Genomic DNA, 9,934 nt, shown 5'->3' on the forward strand with positions numbered 1-9,934 from the left:
CCTGAGTTGCTGCAACAGCTGGTGCTGGTGAGATGGCGATTGCTGGTTTTGTGGTTGGAACTGCATAATTAAAACACCTGGGCAGGTAATTAGTGCTTTAGACACCTTCCCCATATGTGCTACTCAGCTAAGATTTTCTAGATCTCTGGGTTGAATCCTCTTTACTATCTCAGGTGGCTAAATGCTTACGGTAGTTTTTATCTCAGGGAAGAATTCGTCAAACCCCTATAAGGTAAAACAGGGTTTGCGATTTTCAGGAGTGGATTCGCTTGACGCCTTTTGTCTATACAAATTTGATTATTTTCGCTCACAAAACAATGTGGTCTTGATAATTAGAATTATTGTGTGTGCGAAGGAAGACGCTTATTTTTTCCCCCCAATTCTGCATCCAACTCCTTCCTTTTTTTCCTCGGAAAACTCATAAGGTAGCATTGATCAGAGTTGGCCGAAAAGGTGATTCGCACCTGACAGTCGCATCCAATTTGAGCTCTGCTTCGTAGTTTGATTTGACGTTCCAAATGTCTTGACAGAAGTGAGTTCCCTCTCTAGATTTGCTACTCCACAAAGTTTCGTACCGTCGCTCTACAGAGTTCCATAGAGGCGAGAACGCATTCAAAATCGCCTTTTGTAGGTCTCCGCAACAAAGTGCCTGGACTTACAACTACCTAGGTTTTTAAAGACGTAAACCGAAGCCTTGGAAATTATGTGCACCTGTGTCACCGGGTGTAAACAGTCACGGTCACTATGGCTTGCTGTTTAGCTAGCTGGCAATAATGAAGCCTGGTTCAGCCAACTGAAAGTTTGGTTGCTTCAAGATGGATGGGTAGCTAAAATACGGGACTCTCACATCTTTTTCTTTAAATTTATCTGATTAGAACCTCGATTTGTCTTGAATGGGAGTAGAGATGAGAGGCCCATAGACCTTGTGACATTTTTATCAGTTTCTCGGATTTTCGTAAATCCTATGTTGGTAATTAAACATTTGTCAGCTTGACAGAGTGTTCCACCGATCTTGGTGTGTATGTTCAGTGCGAAGGAGCCTTGTTATTATCTTACTCATCCATCTAGGCGGCACGATGGAAAGGCATTCATTTCTCGTCCCCGATGCTCTGGTCCTTCAAGCGGTTGAAGAATACTTTCAGGCATCCAAAATTATCAGTCGTCTTAAACAATTGCAAATAGCCATGCGACTTCCTCAAGATGATGTCATCCAGTTCGTCGCTCACGCGATACTGTTGTAGGTCAAGATGCTTGTTTATGCCTCCGAGTAGAAGTAAATCACTAACTTCGCTTCTCTTCAATTCAGCTTGTGGCTGACAGGTCCTGCTGTCACACTTTCGCCAACCGATTCACCCCATTTAGTTGCCTTTTAAACATTGACAGCTATTCAAGTTCCTTTACATCAAGTTAATGCTATAATCTCAGTTTTGAAGGAAAGAGTAGAAGCGCTTTTAAGGTGGATTGACACGGTGCCAACCTAAGGAGAATAATCCTACCATAATCGAGGTGTTCCGGTTCGTATTTGCCGCAGACAAGACTTTACTGGGCGCTGGCTTTAGTCCCATCTCAGCGGCGGATTTGACGCACCCGAGGCTACCGGTCGGTAACTGTTGAGATTTCAATCGTGCGTCAGAGGTTGTGGCATTTTAGTAATGGGAAGTCAGACGATGGGGTCTTTCGATAAGAGGTCATTTGGTGGGTAGGGCTGCAGAGTTTCTTCCTATCGCACCTACAAAGAGGTGTTTACTCCTCTCCTTAACTCCCCCCCCCCTACCTCTTACAACGGTTGGTCATAGGTGGCGCCGAAGGCAGATGGGAAGTCTCCTCCTTGCCAAATCACCTCACAGTTAGCGTGATTGCTTTGGCGCCAGTGTGGAGTTTAGTTGCTAAAGTTACACACACGCTCTCTCTCTTCCTTACCTTATATTCTCTTCGCTTTTTATTCACCTCTTAAACAACACTAATTATGCCTGCTCTTCTCACCGGGCCACAGTGGGAGGAGGTGAATTTGCATCCCACATGTACCACCTCAGTGTCCCTCCCTTCACTTGTGGTTCAAAAAGCACCTCGTGTTCCCCTCTCCAGCCTCTTCTTAATTGCTGCTGAATCGGGATAAGTTCTCTTCATCTTTACGTTGCTACTTTTCCCATTTTCAATCCTGTCGAACAGTCTGACAGTCCAACCGGACGGAGGGTCGGTCGGTATTGAAGTTTTGATGTCGGCTGATGCATTTTTGATAAAAATTTGCTTAATTTTTCCCTCCTTGTAATTGATGCTACAGTTTGATGGGAAAATTGGCCCCCAAACCCTAACAAATTTTGTCTGCTGCACACCACTGCAGAGAGGAATCAACTCCTTCACGCATACATTTTCGGTCTTTTCATCGAAAAGCGAATTTTACTTTATGAAACTTCATTCACTAAATTATTCGTGGTTTTGCCGATTTTTGATGGATTTTTTGAACTAAGGGTACTGAGCCAAGACTAACTCATTGCGTCCCTTTTTATCTCGGCTGCTTTATTGCATGAAGATTTAATGAAGATTTTTTCCCCGCACATTCATGAACTTCTATGCTTCGCAGTCATCTTCCCTGTCATCATTCACTTCCTTTTTAATTAAGCTGAAAGTGCTGGTTGGCCATTTTGAATGTTGATTGGGAGTAATCAAGTCAGTGTTGGGTTTTGGGGGAAATCTCCTCATTTGTCACTTGTTTAACGGTTTTGTTTTTGAGGGGAGGGGAGGTTCGATGAATTGGATGACATTCAACGGAAGTAATGCTTTCACTTGTCAGTAAGGAACCACAGTAATCTTCTGTGAAGTTGACACAATTGTGCGGTATTCGGCTGTGAGGCTACCTGCACAACAATGCATATCACATTGTTCTGTTTTTTTTATCCGCGGAGTACAAGTATCACCGCTATCTCCCAGCCTTGGACAAAGAAATTCGTGGGTTTTTCGGAGGTATCGGATACCCTCGTGGGGTGTGGACTGACACCTGGCTCCATCTGGTGTCTAACCTGAGATCCTCTTACCTTTATCCCCTCATTTCTGTAGGAGCTAGCACTTTACGGACCGCGGCAGCAGAAGTATCTAGTTTCTTGGCGCCGCTACAGACCAACCAACCGACCAACTCTATCTTTCGCATGGTGTTGGGAGTTGTTGACTCACATTCACTAAAGGGAGTTAAAAAATTAGTTATTCGCGGGATAAATTATTTACCTCCAGCGTGTCCATTCGTGCACGTAGAGATGGGCTACTTGAGTTGGAGTTGGCTGGTTGTTAAAATCACCAAATGACAGCTTCACTTGGGACCGGGTAATCTAAGTGTCGAACCTCGGGTACGATTTCCTCCAGACCGTAATGTTTCATGCCCTAGCCATCAACCAGTTACCTCCCCCCCCCCCCGTGACAGTAAACCATGAATCTTATTTCTGTTTTTGGACAAATTTATTTTTCCAACTATTGTCTATAGGTATAAATTATTTCAATGGTCTATCACCAGTTTTGCAAGTATCCTAGCCTCAATGTTAGCTTGCCCATTCCCAATCACTGTCACATCGACTGTCAGAAGTGACGACTGGATTTCCCCTCAACATACTCAGCATTGGAAGGAAGGATATTAATGTACCCGGGTGAAATGCTTCATCCGGTCAATTCTACCTTTTAAAAGGGCGTACTTATTTCTGTCCATCCGTTTATTGGCCCCGATTCCGAAATACATCAACCAACTGGCATGCGAACGTTTCAATGACACTTGAAGAGGTCATGTTATGAGGTGTCTTGTGCAAATGGTTGTTAGGACGCTTGTTTATCTAAAAAATCAAGTGCCTCCCATTTTTACCTACTTGAAAGAGCATTAAGTTTGTCAAAATCCTGAACTTCTATCTCGGCTTTAGATGGTGCTACGCCTCAATGCCGAGGCGACTTCCAACGAATTTAAACCCATTTTGTGAAACAACGCTAATTTTAGAAATTATTTATCTCATAAACCGGAAACTTTTACAGCATATGAAGAGTTTTTCCTCCGGTCAATCCCACTTCGGTTAATTTTTCTCGCCTAAATAATCATCTCAGGGGCCATGTTTGTCCTCAGTGATTTATACCAGATATTAGGAGGACTTGTTAAAGACTTCTGAGAGATTTTGACCATCTATCTCTGCCAGGTTTGTTGTTGTTATCTGAGTTTTCCTCGTTTCCCTAGCACGCCCTCATTTTTATGGGAAAAAGCCTTGCAATAGATGCTACTTCCTCGGCTTCCATTAGTCACATAGTCCCTTTACTCCCTCTTCCTCTTTGGACTGACCTGGGCAATAAAACATTGGCTCAATCATAATTTCTCACCCTTATTTTTTGAATGAACTTTTAAATAAAATGTTTTATTTCTCGTGTTTCAGTTAGCGGAACGATGCTTTCACAGGAAATGGACAACACCGTCAATTCGTTCCAGACGCCCTCCGACTACTCGGCCAGCTCTGCATACGACAATTACGGCGCAAATCAGGCCTCGTGAGTAATCACTCTCCTCCTTCCCTCTCTCTCTCCCTCCTTCCATTCCTGCGCTCTTTATTTTTGCTCACGTCATAGGGGAACGGCAATTTTGTTCCCTCAGTCTGGAATTTCGCACTTGTACTTCACCACAGGATGCTCAGTCAGCCCCGTATTCTTTCGGATTTCTACCAAATCTCGGCCTCTCGAAAATACCACGTCTTGTTAGTTCACTGACCTCAAGGAGGCACTTAAATTTTACCCCCCACCCCACCCTGCGCCTCACAGTCTGTGATTGACAGCCAACTAGGTGACATTTGGTATGGCTCTGCTAGGTCTTTGTCTTAGTAATTGACGACTATTTAACTGTCAGTTGAAAGGCTACACGAATCGACAATTTTATGATGTAGTTCTCTCGCTTGAGAGAATATTTTCCAAAGATTCATCGGATAAATTGTGGTGAATATTTTGTCATTCCGTGTTGACAAGCAAAGCCTGCCTTATAAAAAGATCATGATGCCTCTGCTATCGTGGCGAATCTAACTGACTGCCTTCCCTCCCATGCTTTGTCTCTATCTGTCAGGGATTGTATTGGGTGGTAGGATGTGCAGGGAGATAAACTTGGTTCTACTGCTTAGCAGGATGTCTCTGTCCTGATTGCTCCGCAAGTTGTAATCTTTTCTTTCTTCCTATAATATATAATTAAAACTCTACTCTGTCGGAGGCTTGTGCCAGTCCATGTCCTCAATCGAGAAATTGCCCAGCATCAACAAGGGGAATCCAAAAGCGGAGAGGGAGAATGAGTAGTTCTTAACTTTGTGCTCTCACTTAAATGCGATTTTCATCTAACTGTGCAATCCTTCAATTGTGGTACAAATGAAATATACGCTTCACCACCATCTTTTATTTTCTTTCCCAATCATTGACTCATCACCACCATCATATCGTTTAGGTAGTAACTTAGTCCTCAAAGGTTTGAACAAAGAGAAGTAACTCTGCTGAATTGTGGAAATTGCTTGTCATTTCCTGACATAGCCTCTCGTTCTCTGAAAGTGTTGCAGTCATAGCAACTCAGGAATATGTTGTTATTGTTATCCTTAGCATAATAAATGCCACATTCCTTTGAGGAGGCACCCGATGGTAGCCCACGTGATGGTATTTTTTGCCCAGATTGCGATTCAGTTGCTTTGAAAAAATGTGAAGCTGAGAGGAGTTATGCCCCAATCGCATTGGCTGACTGTCCTCAGAACGCCATGAGGACAACGACTTAGGCCTGCCCAAGCCTTTCTACTTCTAGGCAATGTCGATTTCTTTTGTACCGCCGAGAAAGGACTGCTGCTTCAAAGGCTTCAATTTGTTTTGAACCTCATTTTCCATATTGTTGAACCGAAAGTCCGCTTTCCGCTGAGGAATTCGAAACCGCATTCCTCTTCGATGTCCCCTTGTTCCCACCTGCCTCTTCACTTTCCATACATCATTTTGTTGCACATCCTTGAAGTTCTGGACTATTTTGACTGTCATAACTCGGTTATATGGAGGCCTCCCACAGTGTATCAACTCACTTTCGGTACACTGTCTAATTTCCTGTTAAATGGAGTTAGTTTTGTTTAACCCAATTCCGCTACGTCTGTTTTTGTGATAAGGAGAGAATGTGTAGATTCTCCTCCCTTGAATCCTTTATTAGCTCAGTTCCTCTCTCCTTTACAACTTGAGAAGACCGTTTTCTCAGGCCTACTATTTGGTCACGCAATGCAAAAGGCAGGGTTTGATTTCCAGCAAAATTGCTTCAAAGTCTCGCTTATTGACCGAACAGTAGCAGTTTTACAGCGCAGGTTTTATTAAGGGTCTGGAAGTAACCCCACCATGGAAAAGTTTGACGGCGGGCTTTCATGATGTACCAAAAGCCGTTCTGAATGCCTCAAAAATGCGTGATCTTAACCACTTAAACTCCAAATGTTTGTGTAATATTTTTTTTATTTTCAAGCGCGTAGTATAAAGTTGAACATGGCAGCAAAACTTTTTCGGCTTAGCGCCTACATAGACCGCCGTAGGTATTGTGGGACAGTACCGGTGGTTGTCAGTAGGGCGACACTTTTGATTTGGCGGCTAAAAACACATAATTAGTCCATTTTTCATTTCTTGTGTGTACTTTTTACGCTCTGTTCCCAAATAAATGAGTTTTTTAGCATCTGCTCGATTGCTCAATGCAACTTGGCTACTGCCTGGAAGTTCTAAATTGGCCCGTAAAACTGATTTTGATTCTAGGAATTGGATTAGGCTTGTGTATTTGTTTTATGCGTTAAAAATTTCGAAGATTAATTAGTCATTTACATCCTTCCTCGTGCATCAGTGAAGCGCTGTAACAAAGCACTGACTAACATTTCTCGTGGAGGGAAGGGAAGCACAATTTTTTTATTTAACCAGGTCATAGATCATCCCATTGTAATTTTTGTACTCTTTTTTGAAATTTAGCGGGAGTGTCTTCGACTCCAAAGGTGACGATAGTCCTCGTGCCTGGTGTCCTCAACGGCCCGTGAAAGACGAGGGTCGGGAGTGGCTTCAACTCGACTTTGATGGCTTGAAGGTCATCAACATCCTCATCACTTGGGGCCTCAGCTCGAAACCGGTTAGTTGCAATTTTACCGATGCTTCCATTTCAGATTGCACAAGGTGGCTTTCGCTTTATAACAGTGGGTAGCTAGCATCATTTTCTCATTTCACTTAGCTAATTAGTTGCTAAAGTCACCTGCTCCTAGCAATCTGCCTTGATTTGTGATGTTTGGTATCTGCAAGCCCTTTGTCGTGTACGGGCAAGACTCATCATCAGTAGTGTCTTGAGGAATGTTGTTTGTGAGTTCCACCTAACTCCACATTTGCCTCGGACACACTATCTCAGGCTAATTAAGGGGTAAGGCTGATTCATCACTATCTCGCCTGGCTAATTTGAATATTCATTGTGTTTGTTTTTTGAATAACAACGATTCGGAGGCCATCTTACTTTGATATTCGAGTCGACGATTGACAGTCTAGTAAGTATTTCTCAAGATATGGAATAGGATGGCCCGCCGACTCGTTGTTAGCATCGATACCATTTAGATTTCACATGAGTGCAATAATGTGATCTTCCTATTGGTGAAAGGTATGGGTCGTATTTTCAAATTCCCAGGCTTTGTCGGTCAACCATAATCTACACTTGGTATCTCTTAGGTTGACAAAGTACCCTCAGATTATCCTTCATGAGTACAGGTTTCTGCCAGAAGATTTCTTTTCCCTCTACAGAGGGCAATTACTATGATGGTGTGTACTAAGAGATGCTCGTTAGCAGCACCTCATATTCCACACTTTTTCCTCCTTTCTCAAACCCTGCACTCTTCCTATAAAGCGATTGCCCCGTGAAAAGGCACAGATTAGATAATGAAAATGTCTCCCCAAATCAGGCCCTTTGCATACGTCGTCTGGTGAATTGACTTTTCCCCGTGCTACTAGCGACATTACATAAGGTCAAATTCTAAGCATGTTTCGTTTTCTCCCCATTATTATCACTGCATCACAAGGCTCTTGAAATCCTGGTATTCGTGGCTTGAGGGTGTTAGACAATCTAGAATAGTGACACATTTATTCTCCTTTCACTCCTTGCAGGTTCCCTTAACATTCCATTTTCTGCTAGCAGCCATTTTGTAAGGCGACTAGGCAGACCCATTTTTGCACTGTGAATTCAATGAGATTAAAACACGTCTTAGCTCGTGGAACGCAAGTTTTGGTAACTTTTGAAATCTATGATTTTTTTTAACTCTACCGGCTTGTCTATTTTGGTAGATGGGTGTTGTCAATCCTTCAATCCTTTCTCGCTGCCTTAGCATTATACTCCTAATTAGCGGCATTCATTTACAAATTTCGCATACTTAAAGACAATCTTTCCTGTCTAGCTGTCTCGCAGAGGCCCATTTTCGCTCTATTGGCTTCGTTAAAAATGAAACATTTCTTAGTCCCCGAAACGCGGGTCCCAGTGTTATTCTAACTTCGTCAACCTATCTATTTTGGTGGGCGGGTTGTTCCGCAGAAAAGAAGTGTGTCATGTTGTTTTAATCGTTTCAACTGTGGCGAAAGAACGATTGAGTCATCAGGACAGGTTGGAGGGAAACTGATTCAGCATCACCCGACTTTATCGTGTCTGTTCTTCAGCCTTCATTATCCTTTGAACAGCCTAAATGCGTCATTTTACTAGCCGAACAGAGTACTTTTTGCTTTGATTATTTCAGTTCCATTTCCACCACTTTTTGTTCTTCTGCCCTTTTTATCTCATCATAGGTTCTAAAGACTACTCACGCTTTGTTTTACATCCTAATGTCTGAATTTTACCTCATTTTCGTAGTAATTTGACAGTTGTCAAACTCTGGGGGCAACTTTGATAAATGGAGGCCCTCTTTATTTTGCCTGGTGTAACTATAATGACAATCGGGTCATCAAACGCGATTAGATGACTGGAAGGGGTCGTAAGGTGCTTTTCACTCCAGAGACTACGAAGGTAAATTTATTCGGTTTTGTTGGTTGTTTCCTTACGGATACGTCTTGAAATGTCACCAAAACCATGCAGACGTTCCACCATATTGAGATTTTGGAGCTTTCGTTTTGCTGTTTATGTTATGTATCTTATGGAAACTTCCAGTTAGAACGTACGTTTAATCAGGCCATTCAGCGACTTGCCAAACCGCTGCATTTCGGGTAGATTACCGAGACAGGGCTAACTATGGCTTCCTTTTTTGATCCACTAGTTCCTTGACTTAAATGGAACTCATTAAACAATTTACTACCAGTAAAACTTATTTTGTCAAATTTTGATACCCGTTAGGCTTGACTTCTATATTTGGCGGTTATAAGGGCACAGTTCAAGTCAACCATTTTAACGCATTTGCCCCATTCGAGTTGAAATTTCATTAATGAAGCTGGAAAGCCTCGAGACTTCTCTGAAGACAAAAAAGTATACTCTTAGGGCAGAAAATGCGCTGTTGAAGTATAATAGGGCTGGGGCGGAGCTACTGGAATGGTCCGGGGGCCTACCGCCTACTGGCGGAGCCCCAAGTACCAGCATGCTGGGGGTTAAAAGCTCACCATAAGTTTGTTGAATCGTGAATGGCAATGATTGACAGAGGTTGAACTAAATCCAAGTCCGGGCTGAGGTGATGCGTCACCAATCACCCCTCGTGATGGTGACAGTTTGTCATATTGGCACCTAGGTGTCTTTTGTAGACTTGACTGACATCTGGCGTTGCAAACTCCCCTTCCAGGTGGTGACGTCACTTCACCTATTGTGCACCACCTTGGCAAGAATATATTCACTCTCGAAGTCAGAATCAGGTTTGTCCAAATCTACTAAATGCTAACTCTTCCTGACATGCTACCAAATTCAACTACTTCCACCGTACGACATAACGCTTTTACCCTCCATGTG

The 9,934-nt window shown here is 42.9% G+C and overlaps 1 protein-coding gene across 1 annotated transcript; it reads left to right on the forward strand. All coding sequences in view use genetic code 11, as the record gives it.

The window, feature by feature from the left end:
* Positions 1–5,361: 5,361 nt before the first annotated feature.
* On the forward strand, positions 5,362–8,793 carry EGR_09969 (hypothetical protein; the record flags this gene model as incomplete). Its single annotated transcript, XM_024499218.1, has 3 exons — positions 5,362–5,458; positions 6,470–6,536; positions 8,745–8,793. The coding sequence occupies 3 exons, from the start codon at positions 5,362–5,364 to the stop codon at positions 8,791–8,793; spliced, it is 213 nt and encodes a 70-aa protein (XP_024346364.1).
* Between the last annotated feature and the right edge of the window lie 1,141 nt (positions 8,794–9,934).

The sequence above is a fragment of the Echinococcus granulosus genome, assembly GCF_000524195.1.
Source record: "Echinococcus granulosus chromosome Unknown EG_S00180, whole genome shotgun sequence".
Taxonomy (NCBI): domain Eukaryota; kingdom Metazoa; phylum Platyhelminthes; class Cestoda; order Cyclophyllidea; family Taeniidae; genus Echinococcus; species Echinococcus granulosus.